At 41.4% G+C, this 24,839-nt stretch overlaps 1 protein-coding gene across 3 annotated transcripts in view; it reads left to right on the top strand.

Moving 5' to 3' along the window:
• The window catches only part of ABL2 (ABL proto-oncogene 2, non-receptor tyrosine kinase), a 45,366-nt gene that overhangs the window by 2,087 nt on the left and 18,440 nt on the right, over window positions 1-24,839 (top strand). Inside the window, exon 1 of one of the 3 annotated variants that reach the window (XM_041479043.1) lies at window positions 18,191-18,388. The exons of 1 other annotated variant lie outside the window; for it this stretch is intronic. In XM_041479043.1, the coding sequence (XP_041334977.1) occupies window positions 18,322-18,388 (67 nt within the window). In that variant the 5' untranslated portion in view covers window positions 18,191-18,321. Of the gene's footprint in view, window positions 1-18,190; window positions 18,389-19,211; window positions 19,311-24,839 lie in introns of those variants that run through there. One more of the 3 variants, XM_041479044.1, reaches the window with a different exon arrangement.

The raw sequence follows: 24,839 nt of genomic DNA, 5'->3' as shown, positions 1-24,839 counted from the left end.
TAAAAAGAACATTGCTCTGGGATAAGAGTGATTGTATCTTTCAAAATAATTTCTCTACTATTTATGTTGCTTAGGTTATCTGCTTCAGTGGTAAGGGAATGGATGTAGCTTTACTTGGGGTCTTTACTTAGGAGTATTTTCCTTCCAGACTGTAAAGGAAGGTGTGTCTTAAAAACAAGAAACAGGTTTTTATTCTGTTAGATTATATGGAAGGGGTGGGACTTTTTGGCAACCCAGGTTTTGAGTGGTTCAGAGCAGGCTTCAAACTCCTCTTCCATCTTGGTGAATGCCTTAGCTGTGTTAAATTGTTTCTTGATTCCATTCACATTTTACTAGGTATGAGTTGACAAGTCAATATTAATAATCTGTAGCAAATGCTAGTAAAGTTGGGTATCTTTTGGAATACTTGTCTTGGGCAAAAACTAAAATGCATGTAGTGTTCCTGAATCTGGAGTTCACTTCCTTTGTCAGAGAAACTGTTTCCTGTGATCCTGACTCTCCTTGTCCAAGGGAATTTTTTATCATCAACTTGTATTCTTATTTTTCATTTAATGACCTTGCTCTCTTGTTTTACCTAGCCAGCAGCAAGCCAGGTTTTCTTTAAGTGAGTCATATGCTTCTGCTGCTGAGATGCTCTGGTTGCTGGTGGTATTACTTGATCCAGATACCGCTTTTCTAGTAATTTCTTTCTGAACTCGACCTTTCATCCTGTTTCTGGGACATGTATTCACAGTGTATGGAAAGTGATGGCAAAAGCACAGGATTGTGGGTTAGCACCCTTGGACCAGTGGCTAAACCAGCCAGTCCCAGGATAGGGCTGGATTATCTCCCTTCCTTGGCTTTCCTTGATGCAGTCATGGATGTGAAGAAGACAACCTGTTTATAAATCCCTAGCTTGTGTTGTCAGCTTTCCTACCACGTTGTGCCAGCAGCAAACCTTGCAGAGTACTCCTGCCAAGGTTCATTTTCAGGGGTTGCTTCTTCTAGATTGTTTATGAAAAGGGTGGAAATAAACAATGTTTTCAGCCTCAGACCCATTTTGCTACAGGATTTTGAAGAGCAGTTTGAGTCAAATGGATGAAGTATAAAACCCTTTCCGCTAAGCTACTGGAAATCTGAGACAAACATTTTCAGCCTGCTGACTTGAACTATAGATGTCCTTGAAAATCAAGAGATTTGAGTAGAGCCAATTTGTCCCATGATTATTCGCTGGGTTACAGTTTGTGTGGCAGAAGCTCTACAGGAGAGATACTACCTACTTCAGGATGTACTTTTGGAACAAAGAATTTGAGGAGGTTTTCTGTTTTATGGAAAGAGCAAGGGATCTGCATTGTGGCACCCCACTATTCCATCATGAGAACAGACACCTAGACTGTTGGGGCTTTCAGCTCACTGTGGTATTGAGTGCTGTGTGTGACATTGAGTAGAGAAAAGTCCTAAGCAAGCTGATACACTCATGGGATTCCGTTAGTTATGGAGCGGAGTTCTCCAGGATGCAAGAAGATAATAATGGAATTAGCAGTCTTCTGCAATTAGCCCTTCTGAACACCCCTTTGTGAGCATTCCTGGCATGTTGTCAGTGACTTACAAAAGCAGGCTGTGGATTGTAAGCATGTTGGTTATTGTTGGTGTAGTAGAAAGGATGAGTGTGAACACGAGGATTGTTCAAACACTGGTGTTCCCACGTGCACTCCATCAGAATTCATGAGTACCACAGGGACAGCTCGAGAGGGAAGAGCTGCAGTGAACAGTACTTAACAACCAAGTTCTTACAGATCAACAACCAGCAAAGACAAGAAGTGCTTGCATTACAGGATGAGATTTCCCTTCCAGAGAAGGAATGGGAGAGTGAAGAGGGAAGTCAGTTATCTCCTTATCCTTTTAGAAACTTGTTTGAGGAAAGGGGAACAAGCAGCAACAACCAACAACTTCCAAGCTACATGGACTCTACTGAGCTGCTTTGACCTTTGAACAGTGACACTTGTAATTTTCTTTCAGAAGAGCACTGATAACAGCCTACTGTACCAAGATACTCTTTGGAATGGTGTTAGCATGCTTTTCATCTCCAAAAAGACTTGCTGAGTGTTGTAGAGCACATACTGCAGGAAAATCAGATTATTTAAATCCTGGCTGGGAAGCCTTTGCAATACCTGTTTGCAATACTGCTACAGTTGCCTTGGTGATATATTTTGGGGTAGTGGAAGGCTCTGCCACACTTGAGCTTTTGATCCAGCAGGCACAGGACATTTGTTCCCTGTTCTGTTTTCTAGAGGAGGAGTTTAGCAACCTTTTATTATGTGCATCAAGGTCAGGCTAGATAAGCCTATACTTTTAAAAATAAAATTATCATTAAAGCTCCCCTAAGGCAGTCAGAGTGCTATGACACATGATAAAACATTCTAAAATAGGAAGAAGCATAAATAACAGTGTCCCTTTGAAATTCTGAAACTGAAAAGCTGGATGCAGGAAAATGGAAAGAAGGAGAGAAAATAGGGTCAGTTTAACAACTGCACTTTGTGGGCTGCCTAAAATGTTCTTTATTCTTCAACCCAGTGAAATGCAGCAAGCTCAGGCCAGAGCTACTTGCCCACAGACTTTCCTGTCAGTAAATACCCCGTGCAGATGGAACATAATCACTGTATTCAGTGCCTGGCTTTTTGTACTGTAAATCAGAAATCTTGTGGGACCACAATATATAAATAACTCTTAACTAATTATTTGAGGAATAAAGGACAGTTCAGCTGAGTGTCTAGAGGAACATCCCTTGTAGAACGTGAATTTATAGGCATATTCTCTATTGCATCCTTCTCCATGATATCTAAATTATTCCTGCAGATCCACTGCATTAAATATTGATTTTTATACCTTGTGTTAAGCTGGGATTTTTGCATAATGAATTTTGCAAAAGAGAGGAGGCTACCAACTCAATGGAAAGGACAATCTAATACTGACTACTGATCTAATTCTTTTCACATAGACAGAGAACACAGTCTGAAGAAGGTAGGACTGAAATGAAGTTACCTCTAAAGGTTTTTACTCAGAACCAACTTAAAAATCAAATTTCAAAGCCCAGACATATCTCTAACTTCTCAGTTCTCCCCATGTAGCAGATGGTGTGGTACAAGTTGTTCTAGCAATATTTCACAAACTTGCTATTGCTTGCAAGTGCAATGTTTTACAAAAAAAAAAAAAAAATTGTGGGATTTTTTTTGGAATTAAGGACATGGCCAAGTGAACAAATCAGTGGGAAATGAACAGGGACACACAAGCAAATTGTTACAAATGTCTTAAACCATCCTTTTTTAATCTAGTGGGATCATCAGCTCACATAATTAGAGTGGGGAGAGTTGGACTATCTCCTGGAGATGCTCTAGCAGGGCTGGCTTCAGGAGTATTTTATGGCTGGTACTTATTACAGATTCTGGGACAGTAAGCCTGAAACCATGTTTTCTGTGGTGTTCAGGAGGAGTGACCTGCTCTGTGACCCACTTCAGCATATATCATGTTTGTTTGTTCCTAAAGCAGGCCAGTCCTTGCCCAAGTCAAGCTGTACTTTGCAGGTCTTTGTTTTGTAGTTAAAGCCAGACGATCGTTAGCATGATTTATTCTAGCTCATTTCTCTTAGTTGTCACAACTTAATGTTTCCAGGATACTTACTATCCGTAAACTGCCTTCTAAGTACTGCTGACAGCTGACTAATTTACAGTCATAAGAAACTATCAAAATCCAACTAATACAGAACAAGAACCAGCACTTTGTACTCACTCCAGTAGGGATGCGAGGGGAAGTTGTTAAAAGTAATACAGCTGGCTTTTGTGTGGTGGCTTGCAGAGCTCGTTTTCACCTGGTTTCAGAAATCCCGGGATGGATGGATGACCACAGACCAAAGCCTCAGGTGCATCCTGTTTCCAGCCTGATCTCCCAAATCCCCGAGCCGTTAGCAGTGGTCCAGCAGTCTGTAATTACAGGTGACACGAGGCTTGCAGTGCAAATAGCCCCAGGACTGGCTTTGCAGGTGAATCTGCAGTGTAGGCGTGGAGTTTCCTTCTTAACAGCCTTCAGCACAGTATTTACTGGTAAAGAAATACTTCTCTTGATTCTTTGGGCCACTAGCAGCCTCCTTCCCTCCACACAGCAGAAAAAAAACTTGTGCTGAGGTGCAGGAGCATTGACTTGCTGGGTCTGAGGTCACGGTTTTCTCACCGTTACTGCATCATCCTTCACATTTCTCTGGCTTTGTGGTTATGAAATACTTTATTTTAAAGGCTGATCTTGGTATTACCCATAGAGATTGTTCTCTCTGGAATAAGTGACACTTAGAAAACCATTGAGGCTTCCTGTTGGTAACGCTGCAAACCACAACAACAAAGCTTAGTTCTATTACCCATATCTGCTTAGGAAGTTGCCTGTGCTTTGTGGGCTCTCTATAGAGACATGAGCATCTCCCAGTACGCTTGCCTGTCTGCAGCTGGGTGTAAATTAACTTTTTAATAGGTGGCTTTCAGTACCAGCTAATTAAGCAGAAAATTTAGAGGTCTGTTAAACATACTTCTTTACTTATTTTTCAAGAAATTCTCCTCCTCTTCTTTTATAGCCAAACATTAACCTCAGAATCTTAATCTTACTAAGGTACTTCAATTAAAAATAACTACCTGTATTAATAAATTTGGAGCTTCACTTACATTAATTTGATTAATTAATTAATTAATCACTTACATTAGTTTTCTGTGACAGTAGTGATGCAAGAATTGGGACTACAGTTAGGTAAGAAAAGTAGCTCTTAAATGAAGGAACACTCATTTTTCTATAGGACAGCATGCCTCATCCTTTAATTTATAATGCTACTGGGTTGGATCTTGGTCTCTTTCCTGGTTTGGTGTTTTTTTGATTTTATTATTTACTTTTGAAGTGGAATGGAAGTAGCTTCTTCTTGTTATATGGCAAAGGCATAGGAACCATCTCTTGCTGCTTTTGGGTCAAATTAGCAATTGAATTATAGGATAAGAGGATGAGAACATTCTGGGTTTGTGACCCTGTGCACTTCCATGTCCATTTCTCCTTTGTTTCTCTAATGGTAATCCCAAGAACAAAGCATCAGGCATGTCTTGGCTATTCCTATTTGTTGTCATCTCAGTTAAGATCAGCACGGTGGCTAGTTTTGAAACAGGTTTCAGGCTTGCTTCTGGTTGAAAGAAATTGTGTGAATATTGGCTAAATTTTATGAATATTATACATTTTGGAGCATGTGGCATAGATTATGAAGTGTTCCTGTTCTTCAGATTATGTTTTCAGTTAGACTAATTTTTTTTCAAAAAGTTAGCTGCAGAGAGTGGTGCTCCTCAGCAAACACACCAAAACCTACAGGAACTGCAAAGTGAAGAGACAAATCTGTGTGCACTCCAACATGGCCTGGGCTAGGAGCTTGTTTAAATGCTACCATATCCAAGTAGATTGGTATTACCTCCTACATTAGCCCTAAACATCAGAGATCTAAAAGGTGTTTACAGAGCGCAGATCTGTTTTCTAGACAAACCCCCAAAATATTTATACATTCTGATTTCATAGCCCCTGGATTGTGAAGATAGCCCTTCAAACCCAAGGTGGAGTGTAAATTAATATAATGAGGCCTTCCTTATGCTGCAAGGTCAGCTCCATTTCTCAAGATTATTTCCAGGCCTTTGCTGCTCAGAGTTGGTTTTGCTAACCAGCAGTGTCACAGAGTTAACAAGACTGTTCAGTTTTACTGCTGCTATTCAAAAACCCGTGGGAGGCTGCACGGCTGATGAGAATATCAATTTTGGGCTGCTGCTTAGGAAAGCCAAGACCAGAAATAGAGCTAAGGTACAGCTGTAATGGTATTTCTGAAAATTGCTTAATAATAGAAGGAAACTGGAAAGATTATTTAGATTAGCCTTAAGGTGTTTTAAAAAAAAGAAATTTTAAAGTGTTATTTCCCACCCAGCAATCCGTCAAAACTGGCCAATTAATGAAAGTGTAGTGGCTGTTGAGCAGTAAAAAAGCCTTTTTATGCCAATCTTTTAAAAATTGGTACAAATTGGGTCACCTAGGAAGAAGGAAATGCGCTGTAAGAAATATGAATAACCTTGAAGATATTTTGAATAGTGACCTGGCTTCCTTCTTCCGTTAGGTCACTGGGTGCAGCAGAACTCAAGGTTATACAGGCCTGAGCTGGTTTGCCTAAACATGCTTGTGTTTAATGCAATTTTTTCTAAAATACAAGTTTGAGTTATAAGGCTTTTTCTATGTTCACTGTTCCCTTCAATACAAGTGAAAAGGAAACAGCATCCATTGTCTGAGAGCTGATTTGTGGTTCATTTTCTCTTGGAAATTAAGTTTTTTCATCTATAAATTGACAAATAAAAAATCTCAGTCTAATAAAGTGGCAACTCTCAGGCTCAGTTCCTAGATACTGAAGTTAAAATAGCAAGTTTTTACGACTTGAACTGTGAATTGCCTGTGGGTGTCCTTTGTGTGCTCTTTGAAATATTGTTGTTTTTAATAAGTAGTGTTGGTAAAGTTGCTGTCCCAGTGGAAGCTTCATCAAGGCATAAAGGTTGGGGTGGAGGTGAGACCTTGAACAGGTGCTTTGAAATTGGTTTCTTTGATCATTTTGTGAAGTTATCTCTCAATTCTGGTCTGTTTTCAAACCTGCTTTTCACTGACTTCAATGGCATCAAGTAGGCCTGATGAGCTTTATCATTTGTGGCAGTAAAATATAAATTAAAAATAAAATAGTGAGAGCCACCTCTCTACAGGATTCCTGTGCTCTCCTCTCCTGTCTCAGAAGATGAGTAGGGTTTGGGGAGATTTTGGGATCTCTTTCTGAGGCAGGGAGATGTCTGAGCTTGGGGAGGGATGAACAGAGCTTGTGTGATCAATACCACTGTGAAACCTGTGCTCTGGCCTAATTACTCACTGAAGCACAGCAAAATACTTTTTCAGTAGTCATCAATTGTATGCACATTGTCTGGGGTTATGTTTATCGGGTTTACATAAGTTTATGTTGGAATAAATAGAGAAAGCAGAGGTACTTTATGAGATTAAAAAGGCTTTATCTACAGAAGATCCTTAGAATAAATAGGAAAATGGTAGTGTTTTGTAGTGCTAGTGTTTCAAGTTATATTCAGTCTTTTTTTAAGTTCAGGATCTTAACCCTGTGGATATAAGGTTTGCAATATAGATGTGGGGAAGGAACTGATTTTTCATGTTAGAAGAAACTAGAATTTTAATTTTTTTTTTTTTTTTTTTAACTAATCTTAATAAATTTGAGTCTGGTATGAACTACAGAAGAACAACAAGCCCATTTTTCCTATTTTTTTTTTTCTTCCAGAGGTGCATTAGATGCCTTGGGATTGATTTGCAAACTCAGTAGGTGCCCAAATGCTGATTGGAGTGGCTTGGCCTGCCATAGCTATCCTAAGAGACAGAAGTCCAGCAGGTTGAACCCTTGTTATATCTGCTTTGTTAGAAAATGTTTTCAGTTTTAGGTCATCATAAATAAAAATATTTGAGTTCTTTAGGGGTAAAATGTACATAAAGAAGGCACTGTCCTCTAAATCAGGCTCATTGTGTGGTAATTCTTGCACTTAGTTAGAAATACAGATATGCTTAAAAAAGTTGAAATAGACCACAGGGCTTATGTCTGTCAAAGCTGAGGTTGGCTGTAGTCTTGTGCAGAAATTCAAATTCATATTTTGAATATGCCTGTATAGCTTCCATCTACTTTGTTGTCAAAGGGTTGAGCTAAATTTGGACGAGACACTTGGCACGTGTCTTTCTTTCCATGCACACACAAGCACTGTGACAGCAGAAGCACAGGGACGTGTTCTGTGTGCCATGGCAGCATTTCTGCTCCATAAAACACCTTGTTTCTCATTTCCTGCTCGGTGGCAAAGCCTCCAAACGCTCCTAGGTGCAGCCCGGCTCTGGAATAAAGCTCAGCTGGGCTCCCGGTGCCTGCTCTGCCCCAGGTGGGGACTCGGTGTAAACTTTTACATTTTCAGCTAACAAGGTAAAAGGATTGATCGCGGCTGCTCGTGCTGTTTCCAGCCTGCCACGAGAGGGTGCTCCAATGCCTTCATTTATCCATTGCTAAAAGGTTTTTTCCACTAAGAAAAGTGGGGTGTGTTATTTAATATCGCTGTGTTGCAGTGCGGTGTTTTGAGTGAGTGTTGGATTATGAAAGCAGGCGGGATCCACAGAGCAAAAGGCAGATGTGGCTGTTTTAAGATGTAACAATACATGTTTATTTTGCCTTTGCCATGAAGAGCTGGGCTGTTTCCCTTTTAGTTGTTTGTTTCTGTTGGGCTTTATCCTAACTTAACTTCATCTGCCAGCAAGGGAAGTTTCCCAACTTGTTTATGTGCAAGTATGCAGACAGCTTTCGTGCATGGAAGGACATTAAATCTGATACTTTTGCTAGGTAATCTGAGCACTCAAATGAAGAATCACTTCTCCTTGCTTCTGTGCACTTCTCATCTGTGAAATTACAATTACGCTTGCTTGGTTTATGGAGCTGTTTAAACTTAATTTTGGCACAAACAAACCCAGGAAAGCTGTCTGCAGGCTAAATTAAATGTTCAGTCATACACTCTTGTCTCGTCCTGTAGGCTTTGGAGAAATGTGTTTGTTGTGGCTCTAGCCTGTATCTCAAAACATTTGTGGCATGGTAATAGGTCCAAGGGAAGGGTAATGTTTGTGTTAATTGTTGGACTTGAAAAGGAATCTCAAAGCACTGCACGTTGCTCAGTGTTATCTCTCAGATATCCATAAGGAGACTGAAGCTACAGTGAATTAAAACAGGGAGAGAGCTGTAGAGTAATGTCTTTGGCTGCCTAGCAGTAGGGCAATGCAAAGGGAATTGCAGGAAGCATTCATGCACTTGTGCTGGTGGCTGGCAAACAGGATCTCTGCAAGGAGATACCAAACCTGGTGTTAAGGACATGTGATTACCAAAAAATAAGATCATCTCACACAACAATGGTGTTAGCCATTGACTGCTGAGTTGCTACACTAAATTGGGATGCATTTGTGTTTTTCTAAAAGTCATGTATTAATACAAGCCAGTGAAAGGCCATGCTAAAAGACACACATTAATCAGTCCTAAACCACACTTCTATAAAGGAGATATGAAAACCTGCTCAAAATGCAACCAAGGCAGACTTCCTGTCTTGCATACTGTCATGCAAAAACAAAGGCATGACTTCTGGTATGCTGTAGATGCCCTTTTATTCTCCCACAAACTCTCCTAGTGCTACAAAGTTGAGATCTTAGGTGCATTTTAGGCCTTGGCATCTGGTTTATTACATCTTCCCATCTATTCTTCCTCTGACAGAAAAATACTCTTCATCACACAGTTATCCCCTGAGCTGCAGGGAGGTGGGCTTGTAATTTTAAAAACCTAATAAAAGCTATTAGGCAAACAGCATCTCTGTTCACAGTTAATAGAGAAGTAGGCTTTAGTACATAGAATTTCCTGTTCTCATACACCAAAGGGAAGGTTGCAACTCCAAGGATTGCTCTTGTGCTTTTAGAAATTAGGTAGTGGCCCTGTGTTGGGAGCAAGTGTCATTCCATGGACAATACTGTGTGAAATGAGGGTGTTTGAGGTTTAAGGGGAAGCAGAATTGAATTAGTGCTGGTGACTAAGTAGGAAGAAAAATTCCCTTTCCTCAAAGCGTTTAGCATTCTTACTCAGCTGGTGTCTTGTTTGGAGGCATATCTATTCTGAAAATGAGACCGGTGATGCACAATGTCTTTCTCTCTGACTGTGTGCTCCTAGTTTGTTCCCAGATCTTGTCAGCCTTTGCTGACAAAGGATGTCAGTTCTAGAACCTGAAATACAGACGTGCAGGAGCTGGAGAAGAGTTTCTCCCTATGAAGGTACCATCTCTCTTTCTCTCTCTAAATATATATATACACAAATATATAAAGATACTAGCATGAGTAAAAATCCCTGAATTAGGAAAACTATTTTCCACAGTAGTTAACTATTTAATTTTTTTTCTGCACTGGCAGAGTAGTCAGTTTATAAAAGGAAGACTGTTTTGTCACACAGATAAATGAGGCATGAGCACACAAGGTGGTTTATGCAGCACATCTCTAGCAGGACTGTGGATGCAACACCCTTTCCACAGGCCCATGCTCTTTTTTCCAAGTTTGAGTGTAGAGGTTTTCTATTATGCTTTGCCCCATGGCAGGTTTTTTTACCCTTTTTGATGCTTGAACTCAAAGCTATTTATTTAATCCTACTTCATTTGTGTAAGAGTAGGAGTTTTTGTTTAGACAACATTAGTAGTTGGGACAGTTTCCAGAGTCTTATGACTTTGATTGAAGGTGTTATTTATTAGTTAGGTAGTGTGAAGGTTTTGCAGTGAAAGCTCTGAGTATTGCACTTTAGGAAGGATCACTGATCAACACCAACTTGAGTCCTCCTCTGCCATAGCTTCCACTTATTTAGGAAATTACTTTTGCTTTGCTTTAGACCTCCTTCATAGCACAAATTTATTCTACTACTCTGTAGGGCTGTCAAAAGAATAAAATACCAAAACTGCAAGACACTCGATATATCAAGTGCTACAAAAATATCCTGTGTAGTATCAAGCCATAATATTAGCATGCCCTGACTGAGAATGTTGTGTAGGCTGTGAATTTAACGTGTCTGAGAGTAGGCATTTACTGCTGGGTAGAGCATGGTTAGCAGCAGTGAGAGGAGTCACCCACAAAGCAGGTACAGCCCCAGCACAAGTCTGGCATTTAATACATCCTCTTGCTCTTCCATCTTTTAATTGCTAATAAAGCATTTCAGCAAAAATTGTGCATCTTACTGTTTAGTTACCTGAGCAGGGGAGATGGTTAGCTACTAGAGGGTTTAAAAATAAATCTTACTAGAATTCACATCCTCAATGGAAAAACATCATTGCCTCTTGTGACAAATCTAGAAAGCAATGATCCCGATTTAGAAAAACCTCACAGTTTGGGATTAAATACTCATGCTGCTGTTTCCTGACTGCCTCTTGACTAAAAGAAAATCGGTGGGTGACAGGTGAGCCCTCTCAACTTTGTATGGTAGCCCTCATGCAACTTTAAATCTGAAAAAAATGTGCCTGCACACCTCATTGCGAGGAGGAATGCCTGGTCCTTGGAGCGTGCTTCCAGAGACAGCTGCACAGCTAGCACATGTGTCTGCACCATGATCCCCACCCCAAAGCTCCAGACAGAACCAGGAGATGAATCTCAACAGCTGCAGAAGGTTCAGTTTATGAATCTTAATTAGGGTTAGGAGTTGGTGGAGGTGTTTATTTTCATGATTGTCTAGTGATGGTTGGAAGGGCTCCATATCCCAGTTCAGGTTGTCAGGGTAATGCTAATGTCTTCATAGGAGAGGAGTTCTGAGCCTGTGTGAGTGCCACATCCCTCTAAAAATAAAGAATGCTTATGCAGGCCATAGGGTTTTTTTGTGCCCTACCAGGGTGCTCTAAGTTCTCCTTCCTCTTTTCCCCTGCCCAAGTTACACATGTTTTTGCACAGGCTGATTTTTCCAGTTGTATTTTTTCTTTGAGAGGAGGGTACCACCCTTGCAGCTCTTATGACATTGGCAAAGCTCCCACAAAAACTGGTTTGAGCCCTCCACACCCAGACCTGGTTATTTTTCCTCATCAGTTTAAAAGGAAAAACCTGTATTTTATGTATTTGTCTTAGATTACAGCAGCCACCTTCATGCAGTAAAAACAAAGCCAAGACTGTCAGTTTCCCTGTTACTCCATTTTACCTGTCATTTTGTAGGATGCCCTACCCTTGCTTTAGAAATAGAATTGTTAGACTTCTTATGTTTTGAGTAACTTAGTTTCAACCCTGCTTCTGCAGCAGGTATCTCTTGTATGAAGTCTGTTATAAATAATCTGCCTGCAGTATTCACAATACATAATTTCTAAAAGATTGACTAGGAATTTTCAAAATAAGAGGAGCAGTTTGGTTTTTTTTTTGGTTGTTTTGGTTTTTATTTTTTGTTTGGGGATTTTTTGTTTGTTTGTTTTTTTTGGTGGGGGTTTTTTTGTGGTTTTTTTTTTTTTTTTTTTTTTGTTGTTTTTTTTTGGTTTTTTTTTTTGTTTTGTTTTGTGTTTGGTTTGGTTTGGGTTTTTTTTCCCTATGATAGGATGGAGTTACAAGTTGATCTAGGAAGTACCTGATCTTGAAGTAAAGTTTTACAGGATATTGCCTTCTGGTATCCTGGTCATCTGAATGGCAATATGATAAGGCTGAATGGATGGAAACTTGTCAAAAGAGACCAATATTTGTGCCCAAAGAGTCTAGTTCTGCCAATGAATCTGTTAGTCTAGTTTTGTAGCAGTGAAGTTCTTACCCTGGCAATCTTTCACTGCATTTTCATCAGACCCAATTCAGATGTGGAAGTTCTACTCAGCAGCCACATTTGACGTTGCTGGGAAGGGGACACACCATCTCAGATTAGTCAGTCCTTCTGAGGGCTGATTCCACTTGCTGGATTTGCTCACAACTATTTGATGTTTGCCATTACTCAGTCTCTGGCGTCAGCACAAGGTGTGACTCTGTATGTTTAAGTCACTGATCTTTTTAGAGGAAAAAAAATTCAAAATCTTGCTCTGTTCAGGTCCCTGCTGGATGTTCTCCAGGCTCTAATTTTTTGTATATCAGTCATTGATTTGGGTGCTGTTCAGAGGCTTTCCCTTTTTGGGGCACTATTCATGATGAAAGCATGACTTTAAGGGGTGTTGGTCCCACAACCTCTGCTGATGCATCGTGCTGGAACTTCAGCATCCTTGCTGGAGGAACTTAGTGTGCTGGGTGCTTCCAATTTTCAGCTCTTGGGTCAGTTTTTCAGAGACTGATCGTACAGGCTTTAAAAAAACATGGTTGGCTTTAACATGGTTGTGCATGTGTTGTTTATTTTAGACTTAGAGACTTAGCTCTCAAAGCAATAATAAGTCCATATTTCCTTACCTTGCTGTTTTTGACAGTTTTGGCACTTGCTCAGCTCTATAACCTATCCAGGTTACTTCTAAGCAGCAGCAGCTCTGTTATATTGACTTTCAAGTGCTTAAAGTAGCTTGAAAATAGTGAGAAGACATTTTCTGGCAGTGATGTAGATGAACAGGAAACATGCCATTAATTCTAAAGACCCTTCAAATAACTTTCAAATATTAATTAGCTCCTGATTCTATAAAGTCCTTCTAAGCTGAAAACCCATTTTAAACCTCAAGCACAGCAGCTTGCAGTCAGGAGTTAACTGGATCTGCCTCTGGATGCTCCATGGCTTGCCAAGGAGCAGTTCCTGGGCTGAGGCATGTCTTTGAGTTTGCCTCAAGGGTACTTTTTCCAAAGAAATTTGCAAGTTAAGTAACAGTCACAGCAGCTTGGAGTTCCAAAAGAGAACTGCCTGAAAGCAGGTTTAGTGGCAGAAGCTGGCAGTGACTGACTGGCTTGTAGTAAAATAAGGGGTGTCCATAAGGATGGGGTAGGGAAAAGCCCTTGGCTGGCATGGGATGGTAAATGTTCTGCTTTCTAACTGCTGTACTGGGGAGAGCTATGGTCATTGAAATACCTTCAAAATACAGGATTGCCATAGGAAACTGCTGTTAATAGTAGAAATGAAACTGAAAGGTCTCCCAAGCTGCCAAAAGCTTTGGAGTGGCTTTAATTTCCAGAACCTGGACAAAAGATGAAGACAGGATCCCTTTGCTGTAAGAGGCTGAGTAAGAGTGAGTACAAGTTCACCATGACTTTTGGTAGCTTGAGTAGCTGATTTGGAATAGGTTTGTACTTTGAGAGGCTCAAGAGGGAATGTTTTGAGAGGAGCATATGGAGGACTGCCTGTTGTCTTGGGATTTCCAACTTCAAGACAGCACCTGGTGTGCTGGTAGAGCCCAGTAGTGAGCCCTGATCCCAAAGGAAGCACTTTGTGTGGCTGGGTCTTGCAGGGATACAATACAGCCCTGTGTAATCCAAGCAGTCAGCTGTCTGACAGCCAATACAGGCCAGCAACAACTGGGAATGTTTTTCTCTGGAGTGGGAGGAAGAAGGAATGAGGTGGAACTCTGTCGAATTAGAAAAAGGAAAATATCTCAGTTGAGCAAGAGAAAGGGACCTTGGCCTTTCAGACCAGAAGATGTGGGGATGCTGTAAGTTGGCACAGCCAGACTTTGGTCTCAATTTCAGTTCAAAGTGGACATTTCATAAAACAACGCTCCCAAATGAAGCACTCTTACATAGCTCCAGCTCCCTGCAGCCAGCTGTATGGCACAACTGGCAGAAGTCTTGCCATGAAACCAAATGTAGCAGTGTCCTTTTGTCAGAGCCTTTTACTGGCTCTGTGGAAAAGCATCTTGCTATGCCCAGTAAAATCCACCCAAACTGCTGTTGTGGATGGATGCAGTTTAGGAACTAACCAGTGCTTTCCAGAGCAAAAGGAAACCAACTGCTGAGCGAGCCACAATGTTACACCTCCCACTGGGAATTTCCAGCCCTTTCCCTCTTCCTTCCTCCTCAGAATATATATAGTAAATACACTAAATTGAGCACTGGGGGAGGTGGCACCCAAAGGCAGGAGCTGTAGCAGAGGCTGAGTGGCCCCAGTTAAAAGTAGCTGACAATACCATGACCAATCCTGTGAGCATCCCAGTCATACCACCCGTCCTGGCAGCAGGGGAGATGCCTCAGACAGCTATGCTGGTATTGAGTGGGAGGAAAGCTCCTTAAATAACCACCAGTGGCTCCTGTTCCCTCAGTGTGTCAACACTAAGTTGTTGTTTTATTCTCTGAACAGGAAAAATTAGTCAAGTCATTGTGTGGCAAGCAAGTGACAGAAATGAAATAATGTTTTTTGCTTTTTCTAGCTGCTGGATCTGTTTTAGCACACAGCAGATACTTGTCATTTTGCATTTCTATTCAAAAACCTCCAAAGAGTGGATGAAAACCAGAACAGAAGAGGAATAGATTTGGGTAAAATCAGGGGAGTAGCATTCTATTGAACCTCATCACTGACTGCTCCAAAAGAACACTTATTTAGGTTTTGGGTTTGGAATACCTGCATTTTGAGGGGGTAAGGCAGCATTGGTGCCTTCCCCACCAGTGTTCATCTTTGCATGTGGTTAAATTACAGTTCATAATCCATTATTGAAAAGCCTTACTCTTAATATACCTTACCCTGTCTGCCTCTTCTTATTCCAGGTGAGTAGCAAGTGTTGTTTTGGTGCAAAATCAACAAAATTGGATTTCATTTAATAAGTATTGTCTCACAGCCCGTTACAATCCTAGATAATTCCAAACAACTGTTTTCCTCTTTCATATTTCCCCAGCACCAGGAAGGGATGTTGGCAGTGTATGGAAAAACAAACCATTAGTATTCAGGTTGGCATTGCAAATTGGCAGCAGATCTCAGCTCTTTTGGGGATTTGTCTTTTGACAAATTGTTAGATACAACTGAAATTGTAACTACGTCCCTTATGATGTTTGTCTGTAGACCAGATTCTGTCCTTGCTAGCCAAATTGAAGGTTAGTCTAAGCATTTTCCATGCAATTTTTGCTTTTTGAAATGGCAATAATGAACCTAGGCAAAAGATGTGGCCTAATGTGTCTGGGGAATTAAGTCACTCATTTCCACACTGTTGTACTTTGTTTGCTTTTCTTTACTGCTCTGAAAACAAATTAGTAGAAAAAACATCATCTGCAAGATAGCTTTGCTCTGTTTGCATCCAGGGACAGTCAAATTTTCCTCCTCTTGGGTTATTGCTCCCTAGAGCAAATGATGCTTTCTTTAACTAGTCTCCTAGTTCAGCAGTCTTCTAGTTTCCTTTGCAAGGCAATTTTTATCTTTTTTCTTAAAGTGCTCCTCACTTTAGGTTAGTAATATCTGTTGACTTAATCAGACCATACACTACTAACCACTGTTTGTAATACATAACTTGTTGGAAGACCTCAATTTTTTTACTGAATAGGGTCTAGAAATGAAGAAACTCTCAGACAGGAATAAAGTCTTTTACTCAGCTTTCTAACTTTCCTTAAATTCAACTGTTTGTTGGGATTTTTTTAATTGATAGAAGCTATGACAAATGTTGTGAAGAAGAAAGCAAATGGCAAGTGCTAAACTTGCTTGCAGGAGGCTGAAGCAGCAGAACAGGATTTATTTTGATCATGTAGAAGGTGGGACATGGAGGAAGATGGTTCTGCCTTTGCATGTGAGGTATTAGGTCCTGAGCTGCCCCTGTAACAGCAGGAATCCATTTCTGAGCTGTAATAAGACATATCATGACAAACATTTAGAATCATAGGCTCTCTGTAGCCTGGAGGAGAGGTGGCTGAGGTAGAATGAGATAAGGGCTTATAAAAATCATGAGTAGCAGAGAAAGCACCTACAGGTACTGATCATTTGGGATTTGCCTTGTAGAGACTGAGGATCATCAAATGAAATTAGGAAATGTCCTGAACAGTCAGAGCCTGTCCTTTGTTCATCAAGGTGCTGTGAGCTCTTGCTACTGTGGCAGCAGGCTTTTGTTTATGTGTGAGGTTAGTTTGCAATACTTCAGACAGCAACTGGACAAAATAGGGCCTGTCAGGAAGTTTAACTGCAACAACACAAGCTCTGGCTCAGAAACACCTTGAGTACAACACGTTGGAGGCTTAGAAAGTATTCTGGAATAATATGATTACCCTTTGCCAGGCAGGATGCTGGGCTGTAAGTGACCCAGGACAGTGGTTGTCGTGTGCCTAAAGAATTTTAGTTGTCAGCTGGCTGTCTTGCTTTTGACATTCTTAAGTGTTCTGCTAAAAATGAGGGGCAGGACTTGTTTTTCCTATCATACTTTCTTTAAATATTCTATAGTTTTGATGTTAACAGTCAAACAGTGCTGTACTCCCTAAAAGATAATCCACAACTTGTAAAGCATCTTTAGAAGCAGATAAAATAAAACACTTAATGCATAAAATTCCATCAAGTTTAATACATTTAATACATACCTGTCTTGAAGTAATTAAAAAAAATATTGTTTCTTCTGTTATTCTGTCTTTAAATATCTGACCTATTGAATAATATCCATTACAAACATACTAAATTATATCAACATTTTCAACCCAGCTCCACTTAACTTATTTACAGTTTTGTCTATTTACTTGCTGTTATCTTTCTTTGTAATGGAACTGATTTCATTTCTACATCAGCAAGTCAGACTTTGTAGTTTGAAGTACTTTTAGGAGTACTGAACTTGCTCAGTCTTAGTATCTTTCTTTGTAATGGAACTGATTTCATTTCTACATCAGCAAGTCAAACTTTTTGTAGTTTGAAGTACTTTTAGTAGTACTGAACTTGCTCAGTCTTACAGTGGCTTCTTTTCCTTCAAAGCAATATTAATTCTGCCATAACCCAGGAAGGATTTTTCCAAAGACATTATTTCAGTGAGTACATTCTTCACTTAATACTGAATTCAGATACGTGGGGGCCAAACACTGCAGTTGGATTTGGAAAAGCAAACGTGGTGACACAGCCTGAAACTACAAAGCCGTGGCAGCGCTGAGCTCGGAATTCACCCTCTGGAGAGGCTGGGCTTGGAATTCTCCCTCTGGAGAGGCTGGGGCTCGTGTTACCCTGGTCCCTGAGCAGCTGCTGGGCTGGTGCTGGTGAATGGAGCCCCTTGTCTGCTCGCTGGAGCCAATGACAAGTGTCTGGCTTTCACCAACGGGAAGCGGTTCCGCAGCCGGAGCTAAGTTTAGTGCCATGGATTTGTTCCTCTGACTTCACATTCCCATTGCCCCCCCCACAAAGGAAATCAGCCCAGAGGGCTGAGGAGGAGCAGGACAACTAAACCTCCCTCAGCCAGGGCTCAGCTGGGTGTCAGGGGCTTTCCACCTTTGGAGTTTTCCCTGGTTCTGAAGTTCACAACACGGCATGCAATTTTTGGGCAAGTATTCACGCTAAAGCTCGGCTTTTCTTGGAGGAAAGGCAACACTTGTTGGTTTTCTAAGACAAATGTATTTCAAAGGAGGCAAGATCACAAGGGTATTTTAGTCAAATGAAGTAAATATTTTAAAAAGGAATCCCCTTCTTTGTTCAAGAGAAGAAAATACTGTGGACGATGGTTTGAACAGCGTATCGGTTGCTGACAAATGAGGTTGAGAGTTTTGTGATTTATTTTTAGCTGGAGAATTTTTTTTTAAAACAGAAGTACTGTGTGTAGCCTTGGCAGTTGCTGCATATTCGGTGTGGGTGGATGGAACTGAGCAATCGCATCTGTGCTAACAAGCGTTTTGGGATTCCATTAAAAAATTAAACTCATGTACTGGAAACTGAAGCTGTACCAGCCCACCTGGGGAGCTCTGCCCTCCGAATATCCTCCACAAGGTAAGCAGTGCTGCCTGTCCAAGGCACTTGCAAAAATACTTGGGCCTCAAGATGTGACATCAACTCAGATTTGGGCTATTAGATTGACATTTTCTTTCTCTTCTGAGATTACAGGTCAATTAGTTAATCTGTACCCTCTCCTTCCAAGCTTTTCCTCTAACTAAAAGGGCTAAAAATAAATTTCAAAAAGGCAGCTGAGAAACAGTTTAATGTGGTTGTTGATCCAAGTGCTGAGTCTAAGGAGAGTACCTAATACTGTAAGGTATCTAATAAGATGTAATCATGTCACTGGGAAAATAGCTTGGACATTTATATCATGTTAGCTCAAAGGTCTGATCAGTTAGTGCTTTACAGCTGCAAAATAAACCTCTCTCCAGCTAGACTTTGTGAGTGTGGGTATTTCTGGTTTCTTCAGGGATCGGCTGAGCTGTGATTTCTCAAGTAGTCTTTTTGCAGAAGAGCTCTTACTTCAAGTGTTTGTGTTACACTGTGAGTAAATAAGTACCCATTTGATTTGCTTAGAAGTAGATAATATCTGGCTTTGATGTGGCCAGTAGTAGCAACTCCCCAGGAATTCTGTTGCAGTGAAGTGTAATCCCCATTAAGCAACTTCTCTCCTGAGGTACTGGTTTAAAAAAGTGCTAAATGACTTGCTGTAAGCTGTCGTGTATTTGGCCATCCCACCTTTCCTGGAGCAGGACTGGGTGACCTAATCCTCCTCACCCTTCACACTGGAGAGGTTTACTGGAACTTGCCAGGACAGAGGAAGAATGTCAAACACTTTTGATCTACAGTTTCCCAGTTACCTTCAAAATCTGTGTCCCTTCATTGCACTCCTTTCCCTAAAGCTGACATTGTGGCAGTAGTTGCTGTCTGCTGTGGGCAGAAGAGAGACTGGAGCTTCAGTACTCAATGGAAGGAGGTATGTGATACAGAGCATTTGCACTTGCTGCTCTCTGCTTGTTTGTAGACTCTTGCAGTTGCAAAGCTGACTGGCTCTATAGGAGCTGAGCAAATCCTTGGGAATTAAGGGAACAAACACTTGGATACAGTGCTCACGATTTTGCAAAACGGTTACATTTGTAGTTTTTTGTTCTAAGAACCTCTTTGTATTTAATTTTAATTACATTAAAATCTCTCTTCAGCAGAGGAAAAGGTTTTTTCCTTATCTGCTGTGCTGTTGGGTTTTGGTTCCTCACCCAGAGGCCCATTTAAAGAAGTCAGACTTGAACTGTGTCTGGTCCGGTGCTTCCCACCATTCCCAGTACCTGTGCCAAGATACAGCTGTTGTACCTTCTGGCAGCTGTTAGGTCCAGCTCTCTTGTGCTCACATGGGTACCTCACCCTAAAGTGCTTTTTAAATGCATCTAAACCACTGCATAATTTTGCTGGCTGCACTTCCCAGAATTGCTTTCCTGACAGAGTTCTGTGAAAATCTTAGAGGTGATGAGAGCCAGACTATTTGGTTAACAGTATTGTACTGAACATGATCAGTACTTCATCTACTTCAAAATTCTCTCTTGAAACAGCAGAGCTACCAAATGCTGCTGTGGATGGTTCAGTCATAGCCTGTACTTTGATCTATGAAGAAATTTATGCATCTTGGTTTCAAGGAATGAAGATTTTCAAATGAAGGCTTGGGAGTTTAAGCTTGATTTATTTCATACTGAATTCTGCAACATAAAGCTACTTTACCAGAAATCAGTTGAGGAAGAAATAGGGAAGCACTGCATTATGTTGATAATGGGAGAAATGTAGCACTGACATCTAAGCAAAGAAATGGGTTGAGGGACACCTTTGATTGCATTAACAAAGGGATAACTGGTACCAGGGAAACAGAAGACAGGCAGTTTTTCTAAAATCTTAACACAGCTAACCCCTTGTAATATTCAGGTAGACAGAAAATGTCTTGAATTCTTCATACACTGGTGGAACTAAATCAATTGAGATCAGTATCTCTCTCTCCTTTTACCAATTAGATTCAGTAACAACAAATCCCAAAACTTTGTCTTCCCTTGGATTTTTGTATTAAGCTAGCCAAGAAGACCCTCTTCTAGGCAAAGACCCACCACTTTAACCTGTGTTTCTTATCAGCACTTCATCATGTTGCAAAATTAATCTGTTTGCGAGGGATGGAGCATATAGAGAACCCTTTCTCCATGTGTTTATCACTAGAAACCAAAGATCACTTTTATCTATGTCAGATATATGTGGATAATTGAGGCATGACAGTGCTGCCAGCTTGAAATATTTCCTTTTATATGATGTGAGCTGTTCATGATGCAATTTTGTCACTGACTCTGAAATCTCCTCCCTTTCTGTCTCTCCCAGCCTGGTACCATAAATAGAAACCTACTCCTTGCCCATCCCGAGTTCTTGGCTCGGAGCTGTATTTCTTGGCTTTCCTCAGTGGGTTGTTTGCAATACTTAAACCTTGCCCCACTCTGTGGGAGGCCCAAGGACTAACTATGGGTCTGTGCTTGGCTCTAGCAAACCACAGTATTAAGAGTCTGGTTGCTTGCAGGAGAGGAACACCTAGGAATGGCATTTAGGTAGTGCCTGCATTTTACCAAGGCCATGTGTGAGCTGTCTGACCCCTTCAAACCGGTGTTTTGCACGGCCACATGGATGTCAGCAGAAAAACTAGGTGGTCCATTTAGGGAAAGGCTGCAGTCTGTTACAGGGTAAAGGAAGTTCATAGGTCTGCTTCAAAACTACCACATTATTAGACAGCAGAAACTTGGCCTGTTCAGCACTGGTTGCTTTTCAGTGTGTAGCTTGTCTTGAGTATTTTTGGTTAGCAGGAAGCACTGAGACTTGGCTTCAGAAACAAAGCTGCTGTAGAACTTGATACTGGTCCAATCATGTCAGCAAAATAGGAAACCCACTTGCTGCTGTGTTATCAGTTTTGTTTCCTTGTATTCATTAAGGCAGAAATCCTCCCACTAAGAAGCCAGTTAAAGATCTGAAAGTCCAGTGGTGTAATGTGATGTATGTTTTGAAGGTGCAGTGGAAAATAGCAATTATACCAACACTCATCAGGTACCTGATGGTCTACTTTCCATAAGTTGATGACCAATGCCTGTTCTTTGGTGGTCTTAAAAGTAAGCAAATAAAATGAGTCTGTCTGTAAAACTGTGTCATAGTTAATTTATTGGTGTTTAGTTTAAGGACTGAAGAGTGAATATAAAATGAGATACATGGGATCTTGTCGGGATCTTGGTGGCTTTGTGTTTCAGTTGTCCCTATGTGAAAAAATGCACTCAAGTCTACACCCTGTGGGTTTTGTTGTATCAGATTAAGACTGTATGCAATAACCAGTATTCACCCCATAAACCTCCTTGCCTCTCTCCTTCCATTGACAAACCAGTCACTTTGGCCTATGGCCAGCAACACCAAATCAATTTCAGGGCTGTATTTTCATTGACACATCGTTTTCTTTGATTAAGAGATGTTGAAATTCAGAGTATAGCAAGTTTTTTAGAAGCTCCCTGAACTAAACATTACAAAGTAGCATAGTCAGCAAGATTTCCTTTTATTCAACTTTTCCCCACTGCTGGAAGAACTAGAAAAATGCTTCTAAATGGATGACTTAAGTTGTACAGGAAGAGTAACCACTCTCAGGAAACAGCTTTGAAGGGCACCACAGGGAATAGGGTAAAGAGCTGGGAAGAACTGCTGTGCCTGAAAGGTGGATTCTTCCACTGAGGAAGTTGAGTACCAGAATTAAGATTTTATGTCATGCACTTACTGTGAAGAGCACAGGAACAGGATGCAGATGTTGTGGATGCAGGTGTCAAAGTGATGGCCTGTTGTATAAAATATCTATCTAGGAAAATCAGTTTTAAGAGAGATAGTGCTCATCTAGAAGCCAGAAAGATGCTTGATTTTATTCTGGCTGGGTGCATTTGACAGGACCTTATGAACCGCTGTGTACTCCGTGTCCTTTCTACTGGAGAGCACCTTCAGGAGGGTGCCCAGAAAGAGTGTAGGCACAAAATTACTCTGCTGTAGGAGACTTAGAGCCAAAATGTTTCTCACCAGTAATGCCACTGCTGGCAACTACATGGTTCCCATCAGGAGCTCTTAACACACCAGCCAGCCATTAGCCTTTGGCTACAGACTCTTCTGACAGAGGCTAAAATTGATGGGGTAAGTAGGGATATGTGCAAAATACATTATTAATCCAACTTAACTTCCTGCTAATCCTTCTTTGTTCAAAATACCAATTACTCATCCGTTGTACTTTAACTAAGAAGTAAATGTGTTATTTTAGCTAAGGTTAGTAACTGTCACAGCTGAGACTAATCTAGCCACAAATCCATACATAGCTTGCCCTTCCTGGTACCATTTTAGGTAAGGGTGATTGTCACAAAGCTCATCCAAGGCTTTCTGAAACTGTGCTGGCTTTCTCCACAAATTCTGATTATTCTTTGTTTATTAACAGATATGCTAAGCTTAGTACAAATGCCAGTGTAATTCAGAGTACTTGGAGCAAGTGCAAGCTGACAAAACAGTAAACTGCAAGAAGCAAAACAAAGAGGACAAGAGAGAAAGCCTAGGAGCTCTCAAGTAAAGGTGTCTCAACCTCTGACTACTGGGTAGCATGCTGCAGGATTCACTGAGCTTGGTTTTGGAAGAGGAAGAAAAGAGGTCACCCCCTTGTCACAACTTTAGGAACAGCAGTATTCAGGTGTCCTAAGTTAATTCTCTGTCTAGTTAGTTTTTCACAAATGTCAGGTGTTGGTGCAGGTGAAATGACTCTTGTCAGAAGGCATATGGGGAAGGCAACTCCTCATCATCACAGCATCTCCACAGTTCTGTATACTCTTTTTCTACATTCACAACCTTACAAAATACAGACATTTGGAATAAGCCTGCTTGCTTACCTTTAGTCTGGTTTGAGTCATCATCACACAGTGCAGCTGTCCCTCTCACAGGATGGTGAAGTTCACAGTTCGTGGAGGTGCTGCTTTCTTGCCTCACTGGACTGCAGCAACTCCTCTCCCCCAACAAAAGCCTAAACCACAGACTTCCCTTTCCCTGCTCCCTTTTGTACCCCTGTTCAGGCCCACCACCCTCCCAGGTGTGAGACTGCCATGGTGAGTGCTGGTTTGTTAACCCTTCCATGGCCACCCGGCAGGAGGAGCCTGTCCTGCCACAAGGCAGCTCTACTAGAAAACCAGGGCTTTTAAAGAATTTATCAACAAATCTGGGGGTTTTGAGAGGTGATTTGATGGGGCCCTTGTGGAAGCTGTCCCAGGTGTTACTAAATGAGCAGATGTGCAGCTCAGACTGGGTGCACTGTTGGGTGCCTTGTGTCTTTCTGAGCTCCTAACACATCCAAGAGCGTTCACGTGCTCGGTGTTTGTACCTCTCCAAGATGTGGATTTTCACCAACATCCTTTCCTGTTGATTCCTGTTAGGGGTGCTCCAGCAGTGGTATGTGGAGTGGAAAAGTGAATCAATCTGGGCGGTCCCCTTAATGGGTGATCTGTTTTGTAATTTGTGCAAAGGAATTTCTCCAAGGAAACTGTTTGCTTTCTTCCCAAACACTTTGTTACCTAACTCGTAGTGGAACAAAACTGTCTCTCCAGCTCATCTCCAAGTTGTTTCAACTTGCAGTCCAGTCCCCACATCCTCTGTGTGTTCAGCAGTCCTTGGAAAGCTCCACCCTCCCATCCAGTTAATAACCAGTTAGCCCAGGGCCTGATTTTCCCAGTCTCTGCTCTGCCTGCCCAGCAGCACTTCCTTTCTCCTTGGCCCCTGGCCTGCGAGCAGCGACTGCGGTGTGTGGAGCCCTTGTGCTCAGCCCAGGACTCGTGGTGCCAAGCAGCCTCTGTGCTCCCTGGGAAGCACAGCATGAGTGTGGGCACCGTCCTCTTCCAGTCCAGCAGCTATGGCAAGGAGGGCAGACTGCTCTGCTGCCTCAGCGAGGGCACCTCTGAACCTGGTGTGAGCTTCACAGGTAGGACACTCGGGGTGTCGTCCTGTCCTGTCCTGTCCCTTTCCTGTGTTTTTTCAAGTGCTTCAAGGAAGTTGAGGTCCTTTCAAGTCAGTCTTTGTCTTGTAGTATGAGGCCAGCCACAGGCAGGTGTGAGATTGCCAGCTTTTATTGTGATTTTAGGATTAGTGAAATGCTTCTTTTCTATGAGCAGTTACACAGTATTTCAGAAATAGAGACCACTTCAGCACTTAATGTGACTCTGAAATTTAAAATTTAGCATATTCTACCTTCTGCTCTGAGACCAAAGAGATTGGTAATTGGAGTTTTGGCAGCAGGGGTGAGGGACAAAGCACCCCTTACATGGTGGCTGGATAGGAAAGCTTTCATATCCGGAGAGAAGCAAATTGTATTGTGGGAATAAAGAAAAGGAAGGAGATGGATGAGGCATAACCTCCTTGTGTGACTGTGTATTACTTGTTCACTAAGTGATGATGTAAGTTTTCC

This window comes from Pyrgilauda ruficollis, unplaced genomic scaffold, assembly GCF_017590135.1.
Source record: "Pyrgilauda ruficollis isolate IOZ18807 unplaced genomic scaffold, ASM1759013v1 scaffold47, whole genome shotgun sequence".
In the NCBI taxonomy this organism is placed as follows: domain Eukaryota; kingdom Metazoa; phylum Chordata; class Aves; order Passeriformes; family Passeridae; genus Pyrgilauda; species Pyrgilauda ruficollis.
The sequence above is the reverse complement of the archived record's forward strand: the minus strand, read 5'-3'. Positions and strand labels throughout refer to the sequence as shown.